Source organism: Convolutriloba macropyga, chromosome 7 (genome assembly GCF_964194025.1).
Source record: "Convolutriloba macropyga chromosome 7, txConMacr16.3, whole genome shotgun sequence".
Taxonomy (NCBI): Eukaryota; Metazoa; Xenacoelomorpha; order Acoela; family Convolutidae; genus Convolutriloba; species Convolutriloba macropyga.
Window position 1 is genome coordinate 2,474,316 of NC_134474.1, and position 27,549 is coordinate 2,501,864.

The following is a 27,549-nucleotide window of genomic DNA, read 5'->3' on the forward strand; positions in this document are numbered from 1 at the left end:
GACCAAATCTTTTGCAGATTCACAGTTCACATGGCCCATACAACTTGTTTTAAAACCAAAACACCGGAAAAATTTAATTTTCACAGCACCAATAAAGTCAATTTTAAAACTGATTACAGAGAAAATTGCAACTTCTTTAAATAAAGACAACTCTTTTTCAAATAAACATAATCTGACCAAATTTTTTGCACATTCACAGTTCACATAGCCCATACAACTCGTTTTTTTGCAGACTTACAACTCAAAGCATCCGTACAGATAAATTGAAATCGCTTCAAAGTACCCAAAGGCTTCTGAGTTTTAATATGTTTCCACAAAAAAAAATTCAAAAAGCCTTTGAATAACGGTTAAATAACCGGTAAGAAGACTTTTTGTACTTTCCTGCAGTGTTGTCAAAAGTTTCTGATTTTCATTTTGATCCAGAGCTAATTCAAAAATGCATTCTGATTTTTCTTCTGATTCTGAACTAATTCAGAATTGCACTCTGAATTTTCTTCTGATTCAGAGAAATTCAGAGGATATAGATTCTGAATTCTGCTCTGATTCAGAGAGGTTTTAGAATCAATACAGAAACTGTTCTGAAAACGTTATGAATCAGTACTGAAAGTTAATATTGTTCTGAAAGTGTTCTGATTCAGTTCTGATGCCGACTGAGTGGAAGGTACGGGCTGGTATCATTGACAAGTGGGCTGCCATTTTGGTGCCCAATTTAACAGCCACCCTTGTTGAGGAAATTCGTTTTTCACTTGAAAGAAATCGTCGTTTTTGTATCGTTTTCCTTAGACAGAAACGATCGAAGGCCTTATGTGGTAATCGTCGTTTTCGTCGTTTTTTCGTCATTTTCCTCTTGTAAGAAGTGATTGCTTTTTCGTCATTATTTTTTTCAAAGAAATGATCATTTTTTTGTTGTTTCTTAGATGTGGAACATCATACATAAAAACGCAATAAAATCGTCGGAAAAAGTCTAATGTTGCTTTAAGAAATCAATTTTTTCGAGATCTTCCAGTATGTTCTAGTATGTTTCAGTATGTTCAGTATTTTTCAGTATGACCAAAACGGCCAGTTTTTGAAGTCGCAAAACATATTGGGAGAAAATTGATCTCCGTATTTGAGACCAGCTAAAATTTGAGATGGGAGTTTCTTACAGCTATTAAATTGCCGGTAGGAGTCAGCCATTTCACTCCTTTTGGAGACTTGAACAGAATCATCGTTGTAAGCATAATATCAATTAAATACTTAATTATTTCAATATATATAGAACCTCCTCTGAGCCGTATGGTGTAACTGAAATTTCACCAAAGTATAAAAAGTAATTGTAACTTATTTGCAACCACTTTTCTGAAATTGTTCTGTTATAAACAACGTCGACTTGAGTTTCGATAATTTGTAGATAACTTTTCCGCAATGGAATTCCGGGCACTAATTTTAATGGTGGCGGGTACATTGTCGAAGATTGTCATCGCAACAGATGTCTGCAGTGAGGTTAGAGGACATAACACGGAATAGATTTAATTGTTGCACCTTTTTAGTATCAACCCGGACCTGAGTCTCAAAATATTTTAGTACTGAATCATAAAATCTTAGTTATGATTTACAGATTTTACAGGATTTTATATACAGATTATCCGTTATTTTTGCATCGGATAGAGACCAGAGGAATCGCCTCCACAAATTTGAGATAAAATTGATTTTTCTGTGATTGATAAAGAGGAGCAAACTCAAATACCACTTTTTCCTTTTTTACCATCAAAATTCCGAACTTTAAATCTAAGCTTTGATTATTCAATAAGGGATGCGCGCGTGCTTAGGGAAAAAAAGGTAAAATATCACCGAAAAAATTAGAAGATTCTCAAAGTTTAGGTTAAGAAATAGAATCGCTAAATTGCATTCGCAAGTATTGTTGTCAACCCAAATAAATTATTTTTGAGGTATTTCTCAAACCGGGAAACAGATCTCTATAACAGTGGAGCGAATATGAGTCTGGTTATTTGCTCATAGGAAAGGAAAATTTCTGGCAATATCGCTCGGTTAACCCTTTTCCAGTCTATTAAATTTTTCCTCCAAAAAGGTTAAGAGTTTGTGTTTTACCAGCCGGTTGGCCGGAATCCCATGGGGTGAAAGTAAAGGCGAAGAGTAACAAAAAATTGGGCTAAAAAACTCAATTTTCATCCACATAAAATTGAAGTGAATTATATCAGAATAAAGAATAATGCAGAGAACAAAGTATCACAATAAATGATATTTTTGGGGAAAATCAGGTGATTAAATAAAAAAGTCCAAAAACAAAACATTAGCAAAATTCGAAAAACCTTTGAAACTTAGAAGTGCAATTAATTTAAAAAACACGAACCTCAAATAGGAACAGGTGTCCACAGTGGAAAACATGTAAACACTTCAAAGTTGTCATTGACTGAAAATAGGAATCATGGTGACTTATTTTTTTAGCTACAAAGTCACAAAATAACAACAAAACAAAAAAAAGCATTATTGCTTGAAAATTAATCAAAATTTTCGAAAGCTGCTTTGTTTATCAGTAGAGTCAACTACAAAAACGAAACAACTAAGCTACTATATAAGTGTTACAGTTCTAACGAGCTTAATTTTAAAGAGTCACGACGCAATAAAAAAAGAACACATAGAATTCCGAAGTCGTGATTTTTCTCATATGCAGTTAAGAAAAAAAAGAGATGAAAAGGTGGCAAAAACCACAAAACAAAAAAGCGTGGACGAATGTGTTTTAGAGTATTATAAAACTTCAAAGTGTGAAATTTTCTTCTTAGCAATAAAGAAAAAATATTAAACTCCAATCAGAAGAGATGCTTTTCGACGGCTCCTTAGATGTCCTATTTATCAGAGGACTTCTGATACGGAATTTTGGTCATGTTTGTACCAGATAGATACCAAAGGAATCGCCTCCACAAATTTGAGAGAAATTTGATTTTTCTGTGTTTGCTAAAGAGGAGCAAACTCAAATACCACTTTTTCCTTTTCTACCATCAAAATTCCAAACTATAAATCTAAGCTCTGATTATTCAATTGGTTGCCATTTGAATGCATGCGCTCGTTTTTGGGAAAAAAAGAGAAAAATATTACCAAAAAATTAGAAGATTCTGAAAGTTTAGTTTAAGAAATAGAATCACTAAATTGCATTTGCAAGTATTGTTTCCAACCCAAATAATTTATATTTGATGTATTTCTCAAACCGGGAAACAGATCTCTATAACAGTGGAGCGAATATGAGTCTGGTTATTTGCTCATAGGAAAGGAAAATTTCTGGCAACATCGCTCGGTTAACCCTTTTCCAGTCTATTAAATTTTTCCTCCAAAAGGTTAAGAGTTTGTGTTTTACCAGCCGGTTGGCCGGAATCCCATGGGGTGAAAGTAAAGGCGAAGAGTAACAAAAAATTGGGCTAAAAAACTCAATTTTCATCCACATAAAATTGAAGTGAATTATATCAGAATAAAGAATAATGCAGAGAACAAAGTATCACAATAAATGAAAATTTTGGGGAAAATCAGGTGATTAAATAAAAAAGTCCAAAAATGAAGCTTTGGCAAAATTCGAAAAACCTTTGAAAATTAGTGGTTTAATTCATTTAAAAAACACGAACCTCAAATAGGAACAGGTGTCCACAGTTGAAAACATGTAATCACTTCAAAGTTGTCATTGACTGAAAATAGGAATCATGGTGACTTATTTTTTAGCTACAAAGTCACAAAATAACAACCAAAAGGAAAAATAAAAGCATCATTGTTTGAAATTTATCAAAGTTTTCGAAAGCTGTTTTGTTTATCAGTAGAGTCAACTCCAAAAACGAAACAACTAAGTTACTATATAAGTGTTACAACTCTAACGAGCCTAACTTTAAACAGTCAAGACGCAATACAAAAAAAACACATAGAAGTAAGAAGTCGTGATTTTTTTCATATGCAGTTAAGAAAAAAAAAGAGATGAAAAGGTGGCAAAAACCACAAAACAAAAAAGCGTGACGAATATATTTTATAGTAAAATAAAACTTCAAAGTGAAATTTTTTTCTTAGCAAAAAAGAGAAAATATTAAACTTCAATCAGAAGCGATGCTTTTCGACTGCTCCTTAGATTTCCTATTTATCAGAGGACTTTCGATACGGAATTTTAGTCATGTTTGTACCAGATAGATACCAAAGGCATCACCTCCACAAAATAAAAAAAAATTGATTTTTCTGTGTTCGACAAAGAGGGAGTCCAACTCAGTACCACTTTTTCCTTTTTTTACAATGAAAATCAAAATTAGCCGCTCTTACTTTTAGTAACCTTTTCAAAACAAGGATGTTCGCACATTATGTTCCGACTCGAGCTCATCTACAGTTTTGACTTAATTGTCATCCAAATGAAGAAATAATAAAAATAGATGAGTTTAAAAAACGTTCAAACGTCTAAACGTCCTAACTACTTATTACGTAATGCCATGCCTCATTACAGCGCTGACGAGATCTTTCATCGAGAAAACTATGAAAAAAAAGCAAACAACGAATGAAGCAAAAACAAAAATTTCACGAAAAAAGTGAGTATCGTATTTTGAACGCACCTAGTAACAAGGCCAAAATGCAAATGCAGTCTTATAAAACCTGAACTGCACAAATTTTCTTTGTCCAAATTATACCGCAGATGGCAATTTTCCTTAATGAAACTAGGTAACAAAGTCGACAAAAGGAAATAAAAAGTCGAAATTGAAAAATCAATCAACTTTTTAACTCAAATAACTTCTAATGTCTTAAAAATCATTAGCTTTTAACAAAATAATGCTTAATGAATTTATTAAACAAGCATTATGAAACCAATAGGGCCTGTCTTTGGTTAGATAAATCATAGGAACGGACTACAGAAGCAAAAAACTCAAAAAAAATTAAACAATTTGCGAAAACACAAATTTCTGAAGCCATTAAAATCATTAGCTATTATCTGAATACAATGTATTCTTCTTTGCGTTGCATTCAAAGCAATGCAACTAAAATTATACTAAAAGATTGAATAAGTGCATTTGAGCCACATTTGAAAATAATTGGGATCTGTTATTACGCCGACTGTGCTAAAAGAAGAGAAAAAGAAACAAAAGGATACCACTAAAATTTTATTTAAACGCATATTGTCCACAAACAGAACATCAGCTACAACATGATATCACGGGAAATTTAGAATTTTTGAATACAAAAACTTGAATTAAACCTCTCGCTGATGAGAATAAGCTAGAAGTTGAAGAAAAAAAGCAAAAACTGAAAAGATTACAAAATCATTGAAACTGAATTATATCATAAACTTTAAGGCTATTCGCTAAAAAATGACTGCCTCGGGTAACATCAATCCTTCAATACTTAATTAAAAGATTTTAAGACCGGTCAGCATTTGACGCCTACCTAAAGATTAAAAATTAGGCAAAAAACCCTAATTCAAAAAAAAGTTGAGCGAGAAAAGTGTCGAAGCCATTAAAAAATAACTTTTCGGTAATGAATTTTCTATCATCCATAAAAATTTTATCAACAAGAGATTCTTTTTTTCAATATAATATCAAAATATCAATAAATATGAACAAACACTTTAAAATCACGAATTGTCTGAGAAAACATGAAGTATCAACGCCAAATGAAGTATTCTCAATTGCTTTCAGCGAAGGCAATAATGGGAGCATATGAATTATGCCTCGATGAGACGACCAGAATGTTTGTCATTGACAATTCATCGACACGGTAATATATTACAATAAGTCGTTGACTAAGAAAACAAAAACAGTTACAGGTAAAAACCAAAAATTCAGTAGAAAAGTGCGAGAAGAAAGTGTCGAAGCCATATAAACCATAAGCTTTTCTTTAAAAACTTTGTCTATGATCCATTGAACATCCTTTCTAAGCCAATTGGAAATACACTATTAGGATAATGTGATGAGATTTCAGAAGAACCACAAACAAATCCAAAAATTTTCCAAAAAAAAATTATGAAAACTCGCGCATCGATTTTACCAAACCAATATCTAGAATATGAAGCCGCAAATTAGATTTTTTTTTGTTGAAGTAGGAAACAGAGAGTTCCGGTAATTACTGAGGCATTCGTGCAGTTTACGATGATAAGTTGAAGATTGGTTAATGTTCAAAAAAATTTTTTGAAAAATTATTTTTGAAGTCTTAACAGCCATTCAATTCAATAGCTTTCAACAGAATACAACAAATACGCTCAGTCATGAGTCAATAGAAGGACGAGGATGTTTGTCATGTATGAGTAATCAAAAGGATATCACAATAAGTCTTATGACTATGGAACAAAAGCAAATACATAAACCAATAGTTCATTAGGAAAGTGTCGCAGCTCTTTGAAAAATATCTTTTTATCTGAAAATTTTATCTATGCTTCATTCAACGTCTTCTAAAAACCAATGGGAGCCATTAATATTAAAATATTGTGATAAAATTTCAAGAGGAACCAAAAAAAATATCCAGAAGTTTAGTTTTTTTTTGAAATCTTGTGGCATCGAAGCCATAAAACCAGGAGTTAGACAGAAAAAACGAAAGCCAAAAAAACTTAGATAGCTGTAGAAAGAAAGGAAGGGTTTCTGGTCTTTAATGAGAATTTCTAACAAATCGTGACAATAAGTTTGAAATTGGATAATGTTCAAAAATTTTTTTGAAAAGTTCTTTTTAAGGTCTTAACAGACAATAAGTTCAATGGCTTTCAACAGAACTCAATAAGTACGCTCAGTCTTGACTTGATAGAAGAACAGAGATGTTTTTCATGCATGGGTAGTCAATAAAACATCACAATAAGTCTTATGAATATGAAAACAACAACAAATAAAAGCAAAACCCAAAAAATCAGTAGAAAAGTGCGAGAAGAAAGTGTCGAAGCCATTTAAACCATCAGCTTCTCTATGAAAACTTTATCTATGCTTCATTTAACGTTTTCTCAAAACCAATGGGAGCCGTCAATTTTAGGATATTGTGATATAGTTTCCAAAGGAACCAAAAATTCAAAAATATCCAGAAATTTAAGTTTTTTTGAAATCTTGTGGCATCGAAGCCATAAAACCAGAAGTAAAAGTTATAATGCTGTAGAACAAAATGAAGGGTTTCTGGTCATTACTGAGAATTTTTTACAAATCATGAAATTAAGTTTAAAATTGGTTAACGTTCAAAAATTTTTTCAAAAATTGTTTTTAAATTCTTAACAGACAATAAGTTCAATAGCTTTCAACAGAATTTGGAAACCAATAAATACGCTCAGTCATGACTTGATAGAAGAACAAAGATGTTTGTCATGCATGGGTAATCAATAAGATATCACAATAAGTCTTATGACTATGAAAACAACAACAGATACAGGCAGAAAACATTGAACATCTTCCCTAAACCAATGGGAGCTATACAATCTAAAATGATAGGATAAAATTTCAAAAGGATTCCAAAATACGAAAACATCAAAAGATTTTAAAATTGTTTTTGAAATCTTGTGGCATCGAAGTCACAAAACCAATAGTTAGAAGACAAAACCGCTAAACAGATTAGTTTTGGTTGCAGTAGAAAGGTTGGGGATGCTGCCAGTACTGAGGCCGACTTACAGTTTACAAAAATAGGTTTATGATCGATTAATGTATAAAACAATTATCTTCGAAAAAGTATATATAAAGTCTTAACAGTCAATAGCTGTCCAATCAAAGCACTGAATAGCTTCACTAATGCTCATTACGAAACCCATCGCACTTTTAGTCAACGATTCTATGCCATTGGGCCCCAAAAGTTTAGTAAAATCTCAAAAAAAAATCAAGAATTCATTAGAAATTACAAAAGCTCAGAGTCAAAGCCATAAATAAAAGGGTAGTTCCTTGAAAACGTGTTTTTTGTTCATTAGGCGTCATTTTACCGTAAATTAGGTTTATCATTAACCGAACATCGATATGAAAAGTGACCAGACTCTAGGTGACCTAAAAAATTATGAAGTTTTCTAAAATGAAAACAGCTCTCAAGTAGAATTTGAATTTTTTTATAGTAAACTTCCCTATGAGACGAGAAGTAGTCTCTTTATCACCTTTGTGTATTAGTAAAATGTCAAGGCGTGAAATGTAATTTTGAATGAAAAATTTTTAAAGAAAAGATCATAATTTGAAGCAAAATTACACTAAAAGTGAACAAAATCTTACCAATTATGACGTGTACACACAAAAATTCAATCCTCAATAACTCCTCGAAAAATACGAAACTAAAAAAAAATATGTTTTTTATGTCAAATTCTAGGCTGGACGAGCTTTTTAATGATACCACTCACATTTCTCTACGATGAATATATTGATCGGCCAAAATTGACTGAATGAAAAAAAAACCATTTGAGTATATAGCTCCTTCCTCCACAAGTGGGGTCGGAACAATTATCACTGCAGAAATAAGTGGGCTGGAACAGCAGCAAGAAACCATAATCAGCATATAATTCAACAAATCTTGCCTTGTCGAAAATTGAGACAGCAATTGTCTGCCATTTTACCAATGTTATTGAACTAACCCCTACTAGATTAGCGGGCAAACTCAGCGCTCAATGATGGAATTCGATATCTGGACTTGGGCCAGTAATTAAATGTCTTAACAGGTCTTAGTCTTTTATGGACTCTGCTTTGTATCTTTTGTTTTTTGGAAACTGTTTTTTGGAAACTACTCTTTGGAACAGAGTAGTTTCCAAAAAACATGAAGTGTTTTAAAATGAAGTGTTTTAGAATTGAACATATATAAGTATTAAAGTACTAAAAGTATGAAACTATTAAACTAATAAAACTATTTTTTGGAAAATACTCATTGGAAACAAAAAAAAGTAATTTACATGAAGCAAATTAAATTGAAGTTTCTTTAGTATTAAGCCTATTTAAGTTTTAAAGTATTAAAAGTATAGAACTATTAAAATATTGAAACTTTGTAAAGTATCTAAAGTATTTTTTGGAATCTTACTCTTTGGAAATAATAAAAAATAAATTTACTTGAATCAAATTAAAATGAAGTAGCGGCAAATCTTTCATTAATATTATTACAAATAATAAAACGAATATAAACATACTTAATTTTTTTAACCACCAAACTATGAATCTAACATTTGATTATTTAATAGGTTGTCATATGAAGGGGTGCGATCGTTTTGGGGAAAAAAGGAAAAACATTTTTTGGAAACTTACTATTTGGAAATAAAAAAAATAGATTTACTTGAAGCAAATTAAAATGAAGTAGCTGCAAATCAACCTAGCTTTCATTTATATAATTACAAATAAAACAAATATAAACAAATTTAACTGAAAATTTTTTTCACTTCCAAACTATGAATCTAAGATTTGATTATTTAATAGGCTGTCATTTGAAGGGATGCGCTCGTTTTTGGGAAAAAAAGGAAAATATCACCGAAAAATTATAAGATTCTCGAAGTTCTTGTTTACAAAGAGGATCATTAACTTGCGTTTGCAAGTAATGTTTCCAACCCGAATATTTATTTTTGATGTATTTCTCAAACCAGGACAGATCTATATAACAGTGGGGCGATCATAAGTCTGGTTCTCAGCTCATAGAAAGGGAAAATTTTGACAATGGAGATTGGCTAAGCCTTTTGATAGTCTATTAAATTTTTCCTTCTCAAAAAAAATAGAAACTGTGCTTAGAATTTTTACAAGTCGGTCGGCTGGAATCCCAGTAGGTGAAAGTATACGGCAAGGGTAACATACAAATTCTCTCAAAAGAAAAGTTCAACTTTCATCCAGATGACAATGGAGAGAATTTTATCTGTGCTAGTCAAAATACATAGGACAAATTCTAACTGATTATCGCTATAAATGGTAAGAAGGCAATAAAACTCCAGGTGAGAAGGCAATAAAATTTTATATGATTACTTGTCTCGTCAATATCAATTTTTAGCAAAGAAAACAGAAAGCAAAAAGACAAGCAGAACCAAAATTTTCCAATTTGTTGCAATCAACATCATAAAAACAAGTAAGGTGTTATAAAAATTTCACTTCTCATGCCCTGTTAAGCTTTGGATGAAACTTTTATGGTAACCTTAATTTACAATAAAATATGTAAAGCAAAAAAAAAGATGAAAACAAAAACGCAAACGCCATCAAAATTTTTTGCGGACCATCGATCTATTGAAACAATGAAAATCGATCAACCTTATGTGTCATTAACAACACACTATCGGAACACACGTATAAATTATATAGCGTTAGCACAAATTCATCAGAAGAAAAAGCGAACCAGCCTCAATTTACCTCAAGTTGTCATCTCTAAAATTCAACCAAAAGTATCTTTCAAATTTTCTCCGTTTATTTGAAAAAAAAATTGAAGTAATGATACAAATTGAAAGTACCATTTTTCACGGTCCTTAATAGTAAGAGCGCCAACAAAAATACGATTTCAATGTGACTAATCTTCTGGCGTTTATTATGTTTAAAACTATGTAAATATCTTGGACCCGCGATATATAACAGACAACTTGTGGATTGGGAAACAAAAAAATGGACTAATATAATCCTCCCTTTTTATTGTTGCTGTTGTTAACATTTTCTAAAGTTCCTAATAACAAAGTGTCTTTGTTTTCAAAAAGTTTTGTCAAAAACTACGTGAAATTCAGAAAAAAAAACGAGATAACTCTCGATAAGAATCAGAAATATTGATTGGGAATTATCATATTCAAATTTCTAAGGCGAATAAACAACTGTAAACACCTTCTGCTCCTGCCATAAAAGATACAAAGCTCATTATTTAAAGAAATTTCAAGGACTACTCAGACTAATTTTAATTCGGTCAACTGATATTGCGTGAATTTAATTTTAGTTAATGATGTCTGCTGTTCCTATCTATTTAATTATTGTTTTGATCAATTCAAAAAAAATTTTTTGTTTATTATTTTTTTTAAATACTGTACCCGCATGATGTATTTTATATAACATTTAAGGAATTGACGAGTTATTTTTTTTACCTCAATTAACCAAAAGTGATGAATAAAAAATTCAGGTTGAGTTTTCGGTTCCTCCTCCGAACACTGTGAATTCGTATGAAAAAATTCAGTCATTAAAGCAGCCTGGGCACAAAGAAAAGGAATTCGTTGTCTGTGCTCTCCAATAAATAATTGCAAAAATTCAGGGATACTTCGGATATGGGCGTTTATTTATGTTTGTGGCATTTTTTTATGATTTCTTTGAACAGGCAAAAATTAAATATATGAATTTCATCCTACTAGCATTGTGTACATGGCTACAATGGTGACAGAGGAGTATAAAGATGCACACAATATATACCTATATGGTAGGCGTATACACAACAAAAACAACACATTGAATTCCCATTACGTTATTAACAGCAAACAACTAAATGGGCAGTGTATGTCAGAGTATAAATGAAATAAACTAAATATATTACGGTTCCGCATTAAAATTCTCCTACGTTCTTTAAAAGAATGATTCAAGTTGAACCTGCAAAACTTGCAGTACTTACTCAGATTTTTAAAGTAAATCGCTTAGGTTATACATATTAGCTAGAAGTTATCAGTCAATAATAGCCTCGCAAAGTGGCCAAAATTGTTTTTAAAAAATGGCACCAGCTGACCTTAGTAACTTTAAACTTGTTCGTTGATTTGGCAAGTCAAGTCACAAAAATATTTCTTCCAGGGTATGGAGGTATATCTGCAACAACCAGTCGCAGTAGAGGGACTTACATACCCCAGAGTCCAGATATGCAAGAACGGGTACATCAAATTCGGACAGCGTGAAAGCTTAACAGAGCCCGATGAATTGCTGAAGGAGGATTTGTCGGGTGCTTTTTTCGCTCCCTTACTCCACGACTTCAATGCAATCAATGTTGTAAACGTAGCGCACTTCGAAAGGTACCCGGGCCACCAGGATTACGATTCTGCAATTGGGCTGTTTTTCGCCGACGCACCCCAACATCCAGACTTTAATGTCGACTGGTATTTGAGCATAATGTGGGTGAACAGCAACAGTTTCATATATAATCAGTTTGTGTTTCGACTTCGAATGGTTCAGGACAATAACTATAAAAACTCAAATCAGTCCAGGCTTTTGGTTCTCTTTGTCTACAAAGACATTGATTACTTCTTCGAAAACACCGGATCATCCGGCCAAATGCCCAGGGCAGGCGTCAATGGCAAGAATTTTGGCTAGTTTTTCAGATTTGAAGAGAAAAAATCTTCCTAGATTACAGCTTCGATTCTGAATAAGATATTTATTTTGGTTTCGATAGAAAAGTATTCAAAATTGATTAAAAAGGTGTCTGAAATTTGAAAAGGACAAATTAGATTTTCAGGGCCATGAATCATACCAAAAAGGTTCAGTGCCAAGATTATTCCACAAAATACTAAAATAATCAATTTTTCCATTACACCGCAGAGGTATACCACAAAATTTCCACCTTAATAAAATTCGCTCGACAATTAGATACATAAAATGAACGAAAGTAGAGACTTCAATTGTATCTTACTTTTCGGAAAAGGGGTTTTCGGAAAAGGGGTTGCAAAACAAAAGAAATTGCAAATCGTAAAATAGGTTACTACTCTTGTAGCACGTTTCTGCTCATTTTATGTATCTATTATTCGCATTAAAAGTATCTCTTCGGGAGCATGCAAAGTGATTTAATACTTTGTAATAAGCACTTTAATACATATTTAATTGAAGCTTTCAAAGCTTTAAAGTGCTTTAAATACAAGCAACCACAAAAACTAATTTTTTTTCCCGAAAAATCCCTCGCACATCAAAGATTTTGTATATCAATGTGGGACTGGCCAATTTTAATAAGTAGTAATGAATAGTACTAATAACTAGTACTAAATCGTAATAAAGTACTAAACGTACTATAAGTAAAAATAAAGTGGTAATAAGTAGTAATAAAGTATGGCTAGTAGTAATAAATTAGGCTTAATTATGTAAATAGTAATCAAGTTAGGCTTAATTGCGGATTATAGTGCGAAATCGAGTTACGTTGCGTGTGAAAAAGGGATACATAAATGGAGCAGATTCGTGATACAAAATCCGCGAAAAATAGGATAAATAGCTTGTATTTTTATTTCGCGGCTAAAATTTGAACACTTTTGCGAAAACGGGTTGTGCAATTCCCTTCAATTTTGCCTGTTTTTGCTAAAGCAGCTATTTTCCGCAATGTTGTTGCATTTTCAATGTGTTAACACAGGAAAAAAACGAGCACAAGATACACAGATCGGGCATATTTGCCCGTGACGATTTGGGTATACCTCCGCGGTGTTTCTGTACTCTTACTGATGACAATCTTCGTTTTCAAAAAGGAATCATCATTGCTATTTTTGCAAAATTTGATTAAAATAGTCTGAAGAACAAAAAGCGCTCAATTTTTGAAACATTATTTCTAGAAAAAATTGACAGTGACCATTATTGAAGTAATATAGGAAGTATAGTATAGCTATATTAACTAATAATCAAATAGTTTTTTCATATCAAGGATTAATATTGATATTAATGCATAATATAAAACAACTGTTTAATTGTTAATTAATACAACTATACTATACTTCTTATAAATTGCGCTTTTTATGTACTTAAGAAAATTTTAAGCAAAAATTCTCTATAATAATTCTCAATTCTCGCTGCATTCACCGCCGTAAATTACCGCAAAAATGTGTACAAAATTTGCGGTGAAAAAAAACAGTTGCAGTAAAAAAAATTTGCGGTGAAAAAATTTGCGATGAAAAACTAAGTTTTGATAATTTCAGCACCATTTGAGCTGCCGGGCTCTGGCACACCAGAACTGCTCAATGTACTCACTTCCAACGTAACAAATGCACCATATGGACTGGGAAATGGTGTGTGGTACTTCGTGATTGATCAAAATGATCCAGATTCAGCTCTTTTCAATACCACTACCCCGCCCAGTACCACTACAACAACAACTACAACATCAACAACAACAACAACAGCAACTACCACTTCGACAACAACAACAACTACCCCTTCGACAACAACAACAACTACCCCTTCGACAACAACAACAACTACACCTTCGACATCAACAGCAACTACACCTTCGACGACAACAACATCACCAACAACAACAACAACAACAGCAACATCAACAACAATACCGTGGACCACTACAACCACACCAACCACTACAACTACACAGCCGATAACATCAACTGCTCAATCTAGAACGACAGAGAAGGCTACTAGTTCCTCCGTTCAAGGCATTTTGTCCATGACTGTCATGTTCGGTGCTCTTGTTGTTGTTTTCAGCTTCCTATCGTGATTATCTGCAAGCTTGTCGTGCAAATATAGCGCTACCAATATTAATAAGTTTTGATTATGCTATATATGGAATGTTCTGCTGAAAAATAACTGCATGATTCAACCGTGATTTAGTACAAAATAAAGTTGAACAATAATTTGGTGACAGCAATACAAAAGTTGGTGAACTATCTGTTTTTTTATCGGAGCGATAAGAAGGAGACGATAAATTCAAAGATTTTATTTTATGTTTTTTTCCATCTAAATATATCCAACATCTACAAAAAAAATTTATTATTAGCTTTATTGGAGTTTATAAGATCTGGATAAGTTTGGTTCAAAGTTGAATTCTTATGTTGTAAGAGTTAAGATTTTTGGGCAATTTCTATTGAAACTAAAACTGTTTCAGAGGGGAAAAAATTCTCATTTTTCTTCCACCTATTTCAGATTCTAAGTGAAATTTGACCTCAAAATTGGTGTGAACGTTGAAACAAATTGTTTGATTTGATCAGCTGTGTTTTTCGTTTCCTACTCTTTGTATAGCAATCATTTAACTCATCGGATCTACAATCACCAAACACCTTGTAAATCAGAAATTTATATATATGCAATTAATTTGTTTAAAGTTCCTGTACTAATGTGACCGAATCTTGTGAGTTTCGTTACTGACTCAGCAATTCTCTTTGTTTCATCTTATTGGAGCACTAAAAAATTGTTTGCATTGTCAATTTTTTTTCAAAAAAAATCTTTACGAATCTATGCTTTACATTTCATCTTCTGGAAATATTTGCATTAAATTTTGCAATTTCAAAGTTTTGGTTTCAATGTCTCGACGTTGTTTATTTTTATTAACTTCTTTTAATTACTTGTCTACTTACTTTTACTTTTAATTTTTGTCTATCAATAATTTTATTTTTCATCTTCACCTGAGGAAAACTGTGAAAGATAGTAGCTGCTAACTATTTTGCAAACGTTATTCTTTCCTAAGCAATTTTGAATACTTATAAATAATCTGGTATCAGAACATAGGCAAAAACGTTAAATCTATCAAATTGATTATGTTTCATGTCATTTTATGTAGTACTATTAAACAGAACGGAGAGTTATTTTTCGTCGCTCATCATGATCGACTTCTTCCTCCTATTATTTGCCCCTTCCTTAGTTGGAAAAAAATACGGAAATTCGTCACAAATTTATTGCTTTTTTATTGCCTTTCAGTGTTTTCGAACTAATATGTCTTCATTCAGTAATTTGAATTTTATTCTTCTGACCTAGTTTTTTCCTAATGTAGGGCTGATATGTTTCTTAACCGGAAAATTTGATATATCTCTTTTTACAACCATTCCTTTTAGAAAATCATGCAATACTGGTACAGATCTACGTTTTATTTCCTCGGAAAAAAAAAACAAAAATTGTTTCGCACTTAACTTCTCTGCCCTCAATGGCTTGCTTGCTATTAATGAATTATGTTGGGAATGTGGGGAATGCGTTTAGGACAATTTTGACTGTGTACTATTGAAAAAAATTAAACTTGATTTGTTTTGTTTCGATTGTTTGTTGATATAAAAAGGTCTTGAGAAGTCGACTACTTCCGTCAGGTTTTGAAATGATTGTGTTTTTGTTTTGCCCGCTTTTCTTCTCGAAATCGATGAAAAGTCATCTTGTCCTTGACATCACCGGCCCCATTTGCAGAATTGCAAAGTTGAATAATACTGGTGGAGTAAGTGTTGAATCATCCATCCAGCTGAATAATGAAATAAATTCAAAATAAGGGTAATGGAAACACAAGGGTATAAATCTAATCGGGTCGTTCGCAAAAACAAGTCACCTAAATTAATAAAGGAAATATCAAAAGAAATAACCAAAATTGTCAGATGAGAGCCAGTGGATTTGAAACGAACCGCTAAACAATAATAACAATAAAAAGTTAAGACGAGGGCGATCAATAAGAATTTGCGATATAAAACAACCATTGGCAATTGGAAAGCGCGATTCTTATTATAAGCTAGTTAATTGCGAATGTAACCCAAAGTAATGGGGAACAAAACGAGGTAACACTTATGAAAACGTATGAGACCAAATGTATGCAAGTAATTGCTACAATGCGGTTTCATAATGAAATTATTTGAATTGGAGCACAAACAATTATAAGTTATGTTGTCGAGATTTTTTTCTAAATTTGGAATAAACACAATCCGCTGGCTGCATTTTTTTATTGTAGAACCAATGAACTCGAAATTTAGTCAGGAAACAATTGGAACAATTTTACGACGGGCTTAATGCGCTCACCACTAGGGGTTTTCAGTTTGGCCGATCGAATGATCCCATCAAGTCCGGAAAAACTTGCGTTATTGTGGCATTAAGCCAAGGGTCTCGGGGGATGAAGTCCTCAAGGATCAGTACTAAGTCGTAGACTTTCAGATTCTTTGAACTTTTCTTCCATTTTGGAACGAATTTGTTGTCCTGGAAGGTACTCTCGCAGAAATTGATTCCAGAAGTGAGCAATTATATGTTGCGATGTACGCCAAGCATTCGAAATGTTCTTTACGTCTCAAATAAAAACGCCAGGAGGCAAATTGACCGAAGACCTACCTATAAAAAGTGGTTGGGTGTAAGAGGTAAAGTATGATTTATATCACTTGGAACGTTTGTAAGGGGCCTAGAGTTAATATTTTCTTCTATCTCACACGTAAATGTGCATAATAATAATTCATCGGCAAGCGTTTGTGACCCGATGAACTTATAGAGAGACAGCTTAAAAATCTGCACTAATCACTCCCAAAATCCGCCGAAATGCGGGGCTTCTAGAGGTTTAAACTTCCATAGGATTTCGACTTTCATACGGTGCAATTTCGCCGCAAATGATTTTCAAGCTTTTTGGTCGGCAATGCGGGACTGGAGGCTGTTGTTCGAACCAACAAATGATTTTCCGCAGAAGTCGACTACTTCCGCCAGGTTTTGATATGATTGTGTTTATGTTTTGCCGGCTTTTTTCTCGAAATCGATCAAAAGTCATTTTGTCCTTGACGCTTGCTGAGGAACGTTTCTGTGCATATAGTTCTAAACGTAAGCTCTAACAGTGAATATAAATCAATTCTCTCTTACCATAGCAAACAACTGGTTCATAGATTCCAAGATAAATTCAAAAAACAAAATAATTTTGGCAACCAACAAATGTTGTTCTCCATTCTTTTTTGGTTTACTTGGCTTACCTTTTAAATGAGAACAGATTTTCCAAAACTTCCACGTTCAGATCAAAATATCTATCCGCGGACCAGTTCAAATAGTTCTGAGTTGTTTTAGGAGTCTTATGATTAAAACTGTTTGCTATCGACACAAAAATTCTGCTTGTCTTTTTTTGGAGCTTCACTAGTTCTTAGGATGATCAGGACGGAAAAAATTGAAAGTTGGTTTCATTTTGAAGAGATGGCAGTTAAGTTCCCATACAGGTTCCAATTTAAAAAGTTAAATGTTCCCATCGCTTAATTGGCTTTTCTCAGTTCAATTCTCTGTTCATTTTCTCAGTTACGGCCTAAGTTTTTAACCTAAATTTTGTAAATTTGTTCAAATGAACAGAATTTAACAATGTATACACATAAAATCAGTTATCCAAATCAGTTATAAAATCAGTTATCCAAATCAGTTATAAAATCAGTTATCCAAATAAAATCAGAGTACAGTATAGTTATCTTTGATATTAAAATTCACATGCCCCAAATTTAAATTTACACGTGAAAAATAGGCAATTATATTTTCTCGGATGATTGGGGCAAACCACTTGTTTCGAGTTGTGAAATTTCCATTTTCGCCTCTAAAGCGGTGAACAAAAACATGCCAACATTATTAGCAGGATGCAGTTTTTTTCACCGTTTTCGCCACAGTAAGCTCTAAGAACAATTGTCGCAGCCAATCACCGACTGAATTTTTTGTTATTTTGCTCGCTATTATTGCCATTGAAAACTTGATCCCGTTTAAGACCCTCAAAGATCCATTGATTCTCAATTATATTAATTGTTTTTAATTTATAGTTGATATATTTTATAACAAACATTTTCAGCTCTGAACTTGTTTTGCTTATTCGGAGAATTATTGATAAGTTTTCCTCTTCCTTTACGCAAAATTCTAATTCAGTGATCAAATAAAAAAGACTTTTTTACCATTTAGTTTCCTAAAAGTTGTAGTGAATATTTGATATGTAGCCGCAAGTTACCTTAAATAATCAACCCCATAGATAAAATCAAACTCAAAATGAACAACAGAACAAATTCTTTAAATCTAAAGAGTGGCATCGTTTTCTCTAATGCTCCTAAATACAAGAGTGACATCACACTCAACTATTGTTTCCAATGATCCTTTCCGTCCAAAAATAGTCTAACGTCGGCAGCGAAAAATTGTTTGATGCGTTTTCGTTGGGTGACCTTAATTTGATTCTCGTTCGGATTGCAGTTTAAGCCGTTTCGTTTTATGAAGCTTTCTGGCCATAGAAAAGAATTCAATGCTACGCAGGACTGATTTTTACTAACCCTAGTCGAGAATTCTGTGCTTTTTTAAAAAAAATAAATAGCCACTGTTGTCATTTCTTTTAGCCAGAAACCACAAAAGTTCCCACAATTTCTTAGTGGGCATCGTCAGTTTTGTTCGGGATTTATTATTAGAAATATTCTCTATCATCGTTTTTAATGTAAGAAAAATTTGGTATCGTTGTTTTTCAAACACAAAAGAGATTCGGTATCGTCGTTTTATAAAGGTAATAAAGGTTCAGTATTATTGACAGAACTATAATAAACTTTATCTTCTGGGTTTTAACCGCACACCACTCCGTCAGACCGAAGCAAAAATGGTCGGAAAGTACGCTTTCAATTTAACCAACAGTCAGAAACTTTTCTTGTGAACAACAAAAAATATGCCAAAATTCACTGAGTGTTAATTAATCAACAAAGTTCGCCTAAATCTTCAATAAAAAGGTTGCAGTTTTGGTTTACAAAAACCAACAATATTATGTTCGTTCAATTATTTTTCTGAATAAGCTAAGAGAGAATTTTCATTAATTTTGCATATTCTTTCAGAATCTTCGCTAAGAATTACGTTTAAAAATTCTTCAAAAGGAAATATATCACAACTTTTAACTGCGTTAAAAACAAAAAAACTGAAAATTACCTCCGCAACAATTCTTTAATTTCTTATATCTAAAGCGAACAAGTGACATGGGTGCTATCAGCAAAAAGAAAACCAGATATATTTAAGTTTATAATTAGTCACCCCCCCCCCCCCCACATCTCGACTGGAGATCATCAAAATGCGCAAACTATTATCATTAAAATTGGTGTGTTTACTTGTTTTCATTATTAGCTTTCGAAATAAAGTTGACTCTGGTCAATAAATGGCAGAAGAGTTACTTGCACTGTAGTCGGGCACGTGGTAATTGTTGGTTAAAATTTTTGGATCTTTTCCATTTTTGCAGCGCCCCCAGCTTAGTGGGTGCGTATTATTTGCAGCCCCCCCCCCCCAACGCACGTGACATAATATTACATAATGTTTTACAATATAATGGCACGTGCTCTGTAACTGGGGTAGCATAACGTGCTGGGGTGGGGGACCAACAGAAAAGATCCAGATTTCGAAAATGTTTTCCCCGTAATGAGTTTTTACTAAATTGATTTGAAAAAAGTCAGTTTATCTCGAAACTCTACAAAATAAAATTGTGTCCGAAAGTTTTGAAAATGATATTTCATCATTGTTTGGCGTTGCAGCTTCCGCCAAGCTCTGAACATAAATCTTTACCAGCTCAAATTCGGCGCTAAGATTTTTTCTGTTTCGGGAATCTTGTTCTTTTTATGGCACAACACTTACAAATTGTGTTGAACAGTTATGCAGCACGTTTTCATTTGACAATGTAACTAGGAGGCTCCGCAATGTGCGCTCGCACATGATATTCCAATCTAGCTCATCCAGACTTTTATTTTAAATTTCTTCCAAAAGAGGAAGAGATAGAAAACTTTCCAATTTTCAAATTTATCTCGACAATAATTAGTGTATGCCTAAGTATTTTCTTCAAACTGAAACCATTAAACAATGACGTTTGAGAGGACAGATTTATTATGCCAGTATGAAAACTACAATTCAAGACAAGCGTAGAATCAAATAATAACAGCAAACATTAGTTAGGACCAAAACTCAATGTGTATAAAAATACACTTAACGAGGTAAAACTAGCGTCACATAAAAACTAAGTTGTACAAATTGAATTAGAACATTCTAAACGCGATATGTGACTGGCCCTTAGTGAGAAAATTTAAAATCTTGAAAACCATTGGTTATCCAGTTAAATCATTAAAAGTTTCATTCATAACTCTAGAGGAAGCTATTAAAACTCACATTTTCCAGATTATGTCCTAACACTATTAAAACAAGAACAAAAACTGAAAACAATGAAAAGTCCATTAAAACTTTTCTAAAAATAAGTGTTCACGCCATTAAAACCTAATCTATTAACTAAACTAAATTAATATAGACAATTTGGCCAGCATTCAGTGCCAAGGGGACTTTTGTTTAATTTGCTAATGAAACAAGACACCTCAAATCGTGAATATATATATATATATATATATATCCTATATATTATATAGTTCCTGAAAACGCCATTTTTTTGATATCTCGTAGAATCAAAGCCAGAAAACTATTATTGTAAGCATGAAAACACTATATGTAAAAGTTTTTAAATTCAGTTTACTAAAGACGATTTAACCTGTCATTGATGAAAAAATTAACAGAACTACGAAAATAACGTACGAAAAACCAGAGAAAAAAATTTAAAAACGAAGATAGTTTTCAAAACCATGGAGGCCATTAACTTTTAATGTAAGCTATTAATTAGCCTAATTTGACTCGCCAGACGACGCTTGAGACCTGTTTTTATACAGAATATATCACAAGACTACAAAGAACACAGATATAGACAAAACTCAAAAACTAAATTAAGATAGGAAGCAGCGTCGAAGTCGCTGAAGCCATAGCCTTTTTAATAAACCCTGGAAATACTGAGGTCGGCTTTTTGGCCGTTGTTTTAATATGTGCTTTGTTATAAACCTCTTATACAAAAATTTGCAAGACAATAAAGACATATGTACAAAAAATTTTAAATATATGGACAAAAGTACAAAAAAAATAAAATGTGAAAATTCTCATTTCCATAGCCCAGAAGCCATTTCTGAACAATGTAAAGGCAGTGACGACTAAATTGTCATTCACTAGAAGATGATGCAATCTTCCTACTAGCACATAACCAAACCTGATAGACATATGGTAAAATTTGCCAAAATCTCAAAAACCCACTATTTTTTTTCGAAAACAATCATCTCCGAAAGTCATGAAAACAATCAGTTTTCAACTAAGGAAACCATATATAAGACTACACAACAAAAACAAATAAACGAAACAAATTTCAACAGAAAACAACAATTTTTTTTGCAAAAATCTGAGCTCCTAACCGAAGATATGATATATATTCAACGGGTGTCATGTGGATTTCAAAATTACTTTCGGCAATTGAGTAAAACAAAAGAAATAATTCTGGTGTTATAGCACTCCGGTAATGACCTTTACAACTACAAAAAATCGAAAAATTAAAAATAAAAAAAACAATATCAGCGACCCATAAAACTTGCACCCATGAACGGATATAAACTAGCCTTATTATTGCTGTAGTCCTTCAAAAACAGGAAATTGTTCAAAATATTAGAGAAATATTTTATTCAACTGAAAAAATTCAAAATGTCAGAAAATATTTGATTAATTTTTTTTATATTTATTGAGTTGAAATGAAAAAAACTGCAATTATTGAATTCCTGAACACTCTCTTAGTGAGCAAAATTTAAACTAAAACCTTTAGTAGCTTGGGAACATTATGTCTGCAGTTTTTGGTCTGCATTTCCACCTAATATAAACAAAATGTGCCATTGAAAAGCAGGATATTTTGGATGGAAAATTTCTTAATATTGAAAAATTAGAAAAATTATTTAAAAAATTTTCGATCCAACTGTTCTGCAACCTTATTCTTTCTTTGAAATTAATCTGTTGTTAACAATTTATATTTTTGTTAAATTTTTAAGCTTTTTTATACCAAAATTTGCAAGATTCAGCAAAAATGCGGAAAATGTGAGCAAAAACAACTGAAATCAGTCAAATATTCACAAAATTTAAACCTCGATAACTCTGTGAAGAAAAAAATTGAAACAAATCTTTAATTCCGTTTTCTAAGCCTTACAGGTTTTCTAGTGATACTACTCACAACTCTTCACGATGAATATATCGATTGGCCAATATTGATTGACCACAAAAAGACCATTTGAGTATATAGTTCTTCCCCACCAATGTTGTTCGGAACAAAAATAGCTCCTAAACCTAAAAGGTTGGAGGCGTTATGGTCATACTCACAATAATCTGGGGGGAATACTTTGTGTCGCTGATAGAAAAACTGTTAAACTGCTAGGAACTAACCACCGATTAACGAGTTTTCACCGCAAGTCGACGACCTCTTCTTGGAACTAATTTGCACTCTAATGAAGAGACCACCTCCTAAATAACATCTCCGAAATGGCAGCATTGCGGATGATCACTTAAAACATTGTAAACATTACGAACAGCAGAGCCAAAAGCTGTAAAAGCTACAAAAATCAATTAAAAAAAATTAATAGATCATCTGTTTTGTTGATGACTGCAATCGCCGATTTTCACAAGATAAGTCCCCTTTTTGTCACATGTTTTTTAATTAAAGTCAGCATTTGACCAAATATAGCTTGATCTCTCATATTTAAACACTTTCTGTAAAATTTCGACTCAAACAAAGTTGACAAGAATTTTTGGAATTTTTCGCCTTTATTTTCTTCCGATGAAGCTTGCGGCAAAATTTTGTTTGGTTGCAGTTTTATTCAAAGCAGTACTCGCAACAGACCAATGCAGCGAGTACGATCTTCAGGCCGTTGTTGAAATAGAAGGTCTGCCCTACTCTAAATTGCAGTTATGCCCAAACGGGTACATAAAATTTGGCGACCCTCAAATACTGACCGAGCCAGATGATTTATTGAGAGATTTGTCCGGTGCCGTTTTTGCTCCACTGATTCATGACACAATCAACTTGAACGTCTCACATTATCAAAAACTTCCAGGTCAAGAAAATTTTGATCTAGCTGTGGATAGTTTTAATTACTTCGCAGGGTCAAATCCGCCAGATTTCGAGTATGACTGGATATTGGCAGTCACGTGGTTAGCCAGGCTTCCTTTCGCACCCTACTCAAATTATATCAATTACGGGTTGCAAATTGCCCAGGACAGCAACTTTGGAGGTCTTGGTCAATCCCGACTTCGGGTTGTCTTTCTGTATGAACAAATCAATTATATATTCAGTAATCGTGGTCCCTCGCGACAGATACCTAGAGCGGGAGTCAGCGGACCAAATTTTGGTAGGAATCGTTTTTTAAACTTTTCTTCATCTGCTTTCCATTCTTTAAATAAAGTAAGAGAGATTCTTGAATTTTGAATCCGACTTGGGATAATACAAACAGTCGGAATACTATATCAAAATTCACCAAAAAAGTTCAATCAATGCTTATGCTTACTTATTGATTGATGGTTCAGACAGACCAGTCAAGGTAAATTGCGGATAAGAGAAGCTTGACTTAGCTGGGCAAAAATGTCATCTTGAACTTTAATAGAGAGAAAGCCTCAAGGAGCGAGAGAGAGAAATAGAACGAGTTAAAAAAGATATGAACAATTTCAAGAGGTTGAGAACTCGGTGTAATGATTGAAAAAAACTAGACATGCAAAAAACAGCTGATTGCTCGATATCAATACTGTTTCATTCTAATTCTAGTTACGGATGCTTGATACCCTCTAACGTTACTCGCAGAAAATACAACCAACAACAACAAACCATGGCGAGTTGGATATACAATCAAAACAACTCTTGACTAAAATGCTTATTGTCTTCAAAATTGTATAAAGCTCTTCTCTCAGAAATGGGAATTTGAAAAAATAAAACACGATACAATTAGTAAATACCCAGTTTTTCAAAACTCCGTTCACATGTTCTCACAATTTCAATTGAGGAATCAGTTTGGTTGATCTTGAACAAAACAGAAAGTGCCAGAAACCCCAGATTGAGCAGTTGTATTTTTTTAAAACAACAGATAATCTTATAAAAAGACGTACAGGTAGAGTTGAGGTAAGTTAAGGCAAGTTCAGATGAGGCAAAACTACCTGAACTTTTGAGGTAAGTTAAGGTGTTTTTTTTTCAGGTAAACTTACCTGAACTTCATTTAGTGTGCAGCCACCCAACCAGATAAAGTTGACCATTTTTTCCACTTGCATTTTACCAATTTTATTCAACATCTGGCATCTGAATGGGTCGACAGTCTGGGGTACGGCAAGAATGGACAATTTTACTGTTCAATGTAGAATGTTGGTATATGTAGTATAATTTCCCAGGTTGAGGTCCAGACCCAAATTGAGCTGTGATCAGACCAAATCGAACGCACTCCCATGCCGTCGCAGACCGAAATTACAGGGTCTGGGCAACAGTTCGAGCGCAAAAAAGTCTGGGCCATGGTCTGATTGATGTCAGATCAGAGGTCGATTCGGTCTGGAAGGTCTGATCAGAGGTCACTTTGGCCTGGAAGGTCTGATCAGAGGCGGATTCGAGCGCACTTGAGTCTGGCCATTTTTTTGCATTTTTTTCTAATTTATTTAAAACTATCTAATAGATAGGTGCTACTTTTTGATTTGTATTTTTTAAAGAGAAATTAGTTTTACTAGTTTGTTTTAGGGCAGTTTAACAAAATGCATGATATTTCTTGCATGTTATTTAGTATCTATCTTGACAACAAAGCAGCGACATATTTGAATTTATTTGCTTTAGAAAACTGTTGAAAAGAAATCAATTTCCATTTTCCAAATAATCAATCTTCTGAAACCGGATTTTTGAGTTTTCATGTGTCTGTTCAATCTACTGAACTTTTAGCGCCGTTCGAGCTGTATGGTTCTGGAACTTCTAACTTTAAAAGCATACTGGGAGCAAACGAGTTGGATGCACCCTACCGAGTGACTAGAGGTAGATGGTACTTCGTAATTGACCCGAATGACCCCGACTCGGCTTTGTTCAACACAACTACGCCACCAACAACATCATCAACAACAACAACACCACCAACAACAACATCAACATCAACGACAACATCAACAACACCAACAACACCAACTACAACAACAACATAGACAACAACAACACCGACTTCAACAACGACACCACCAACAACAACAACATCAACTTCAACAACAACAACACCAACTACCACAACAACATCGACAACAACAACACCAACATCAACAACGACACCACCAACAACAACATCAACAACAACAACACCAACTACCCAATCGAGTACTACAGAAGACACTACCGAGAGCATTACCACCACTACTAGCACTACGAGCGAGACAACCGAAGAGGTAACAACCAATCAGCAATCAGAACAATCAACTTCCACTGTCACGTCGCCCACGACTCAAAAACCCCTGCAGGGTTTCACAGTTGAAGGAATTTTGCCGGTTGCTGTTATCAGCTGTGTTCTGCTTGTTGTTATTTTTTTGTGTAGTGATTTTCTGTAAACTCTGCTTAGAAGGGTAGTTTCCTAAGCAATATAAGTATTTTAATTTGTTTGGTAGTGGACTAGTTTTAAAATATCTATGGCTGGTAGCCCCCTAGTTGAGTTATCATTGTTCTTTAAACATAGGAAATTATCGATATTCTCTTTTTTTAGCCAAAAACGACAAAAGTTTTTACGATTTTTTTGTCGGCATTATCGCTTTTGTTCGGTAGTTAACATAAGACAGATTCGGTATAGCCGTTTTTAAATTTAAGACGGATTCACTAGAGTCGTTTTTAAATTTCAGACAGATTCGCTGTAGTCGTTTTTAATTGAAAGACAGATTCTGTATAGTCGTTTTTAAATCTAAGACATATTTGGTATAGTCGTTTTTAAATAAAAAAGAGATTCGGTATAGTCGTTTTTAAATGTAAGAGAGGTTTGGTATTGTCGTTTTTCAAACAAATTTTATTCACCTATGTTTAGCTACAGGCAAAGGTTTCTAGTAATGTCACTTTTCATAGAGTTCTGAAAATTACTTGGTTTCCTTTTTTTATAAAAATTAATATTCAGACCTTTTCATCTCAGGAATTCTGTCTCTAAGTTAATATTCTTTAACAAGATACCGAAGCGTTCCTACGTTGTTAACCAAACATGCCGACAATTTCCTATCAATAAAACCGACGATACCAACTGTTTCTTACGTTCCAGATTGAACATACCGTCGATTCCTTAGGTTTGAAACCAAACATACCGGACAAGCCGAGAGGCGCAATTTCTTACGTGGAAAACCAAACATATCGAATTTCGAATTTTTCTTGCAACGTTTTTGTTAGGTCTTCTGCACTCCAAACTTGTTTTTCACAAAACTGAAAAAAAATTATTTTGATTTGAAGCCAGCGGGAATGAGGTATGACTAAATGCAATTATCTTACATTAAATACTTGATAAATATGCTTTAATGCAATCTAAGCTTGTGCTAAATGATCGTTCTGATAGTTTAAACATTTGGATAAATTATTGGGTATAGTTTGGGTTTATCGTATTGGACAATTTTGCATTGGATATTTTGTCTTGACACCATCGTACAGATGTGCTCTACTAATAGCGTTAATTATTGAGCTACCAGATCAGATTGCGCAAAAGACGATGATTTTTCCGCACTTATAAATTTTTATCGTTTGTAATTCAATTACAAGAATTGCAAACTGTCAAGTAACTTGTGCTAACTATTCATATAACTGTCAGTTATCTGGTTAAAAGATGAAGAATTTTACTGAAAGAGTTGAAAAATGGCTCTTTGTACCCCAAAACGTCAATGCTTTTTTTTCAGCATTATTTCAACCTTTACCTTATAACCTTTCCCTTTCTTTTTTTTTGTAAAATATAATAAAACCCGTCAAAATTTCTGGAAAAACGGAAAAATGGTTCTGAACAAAGAGCCGATTTAACTTCCGGATTACAACAGAGAGCAGGGATTGTCAAAAAAGGTCTTAAGAAAGCTTATAAAAATTTAGAACTCGAGCGAAGTGATCACTTTAAATAATTTCAGCCCATTGTAACTTTTTGCATCGCAATTTAGTTAAAGAAAACTTTGATGGTGTTAACTTACCTGATATCGATAGTTTTCCTCTCAGCAAAAACTTGTTGAAATT

At 33.2% G+C, this 27,549-nt stretch overlaps 2 protein-coding genes across 3 annotated transcripts; both read left to right on the forward strand.

The window, feature by feature from the left end:
• The first annotated feature begins 1,320 nt into the window (after positions 1 to 1,320).
• LOC142342042 (alpha-tectorin-like) lies at positions 1,321 to 14,446 on the forward strand. Of its 2 annotated transcripts, none has more exons than XM_075393211.1 (3): positions 1,321 to 1,482; positions 11,655 to 12,162; positions 13,745 to 14,446. In XM_075393211.1, exons 1-3 carry the CDS (start codon positions 1,405 to 1,407, stop codon positions 14,275 to 14,277), a joined length of 1,119 nt encoding a protein of 372 aa, XP_075249326.1. In that variant the 5' UTR covers positions 1,321 to 1,404; the 3' UTR covers positions 14,278 to 14,446. The 2 variants fall into 2 exon arrangements, with proteins under 2 accessions (XP_075249326.1, XP_075249327.1); XM_075393212.1 differs by having other exon boundaries at positions 11,655 to 12,150.
• Positions 14,447 to 23,095: 8,649 nt separating this feature from the next.
• On the forward strand, positions 23,096 to 25,965 carry LOC142342043 (uncharacterized). The gene is made up of 2 exons (XM_075393213.1): positions 23,096 to 23,713; positions 25,270 to 25,965. Exons 1-2 carry the CDS (start codon positions 23,143 to 23,145, stop codon positions 25,521 to 25,523), a joined length of 825 nt encoding a protein of 274 aa, XP_075249328.1. The 5' UTR covers positions 23,096 to 23,142; the 3' UTR covers positions 25,524 to 25,965.
• Positions 25,966 to 27,549: the final 1,584 nt, after the last annotated feature.